Source organism: Carlito syrichta, unplaced genomic scaffold (assembly GCF_000164805.1).
Source record: "Carlito syrichta isolate Samal-C Ts95f unplaced genomic scaffold, Tarsius_syrichta-2.0.1 Scaffold303013, whole genome shotgun sequence".
Taxonomy (NCBI): domain Eukaryota; kingdom Metazoa; phylum Chordata; class Mammalia; order Primates; family Tarsiidae; genus Carlito; species Carlito syrichta.
This window is the reverse complement of record NW_007247109.1, coordinates 132,073-132,455: the sequence shown is the minus strand read 5'-3', so window position 1 is coordinate 132,455 and position 383 is coordinate 132,073. Positions and strand designations below refer to the sequence as shown.

At 72.6% G+C, this 383-nt stretch overlaps 1 protein-coding gene across 1 annotated transcript in view; it reads left to right on the top strand.

Moving 5' to 3' along the window:
- Nucleotides 1–6: 6 nt before the first annotated feature.
- HRH3 (histamine receptor H3) overlaps nucleotides 7–383 on the top strand; it is a 4,051-nt gene continuing 3,674 nt past the window's right edge. The window contains exon 1 of the mRNA XM_021712016.1: nucleotides 7–114. Coding sequence (XP_021567691.1) covers nucleotides 30–114 — 85 coding nt within the window. The 5' untranslated portion in view covers nucleotides 7–29. The remainder of the gene's footprint in view (nucleotides 115–383) is intronic.

Genomic DNA, 383 nt, shown 5'->3' with positions numbered 1-383 from the left:
TGGCCACGGTGCTGGGCAATGCGCTGGTCATGCTCGCCTTCGTGGCCGACTCGAGCCTCCGCACCCAGAACAACTTCTTCCTGCTCAACCTCGCCATCTCCGACTTCCTCGTGGGTAAAGCCCCCGGCACCCCAGCCCCGCAGGGGCACCCAGCCTGTCCCTGCCAGCGGGGACGGAGCGCGAACCCCGGGCTCCCGCAGGCACCCACCGCGCCGGGAGCCCTGCCTAGGAGGGGGCGCCGGAGCCCGTGGCGCGGTGGGCATGGGCGAAGTTCATTGCCACCCGGGCGGGGGACAAGAGCTTGGGGGAGGAGTTTCGGGAAGGGGCCCGAGCCGCGGGCGCTCGGCCAGGCAGGCGTCAGGCAATGCGGCCGCGGGTGCAGC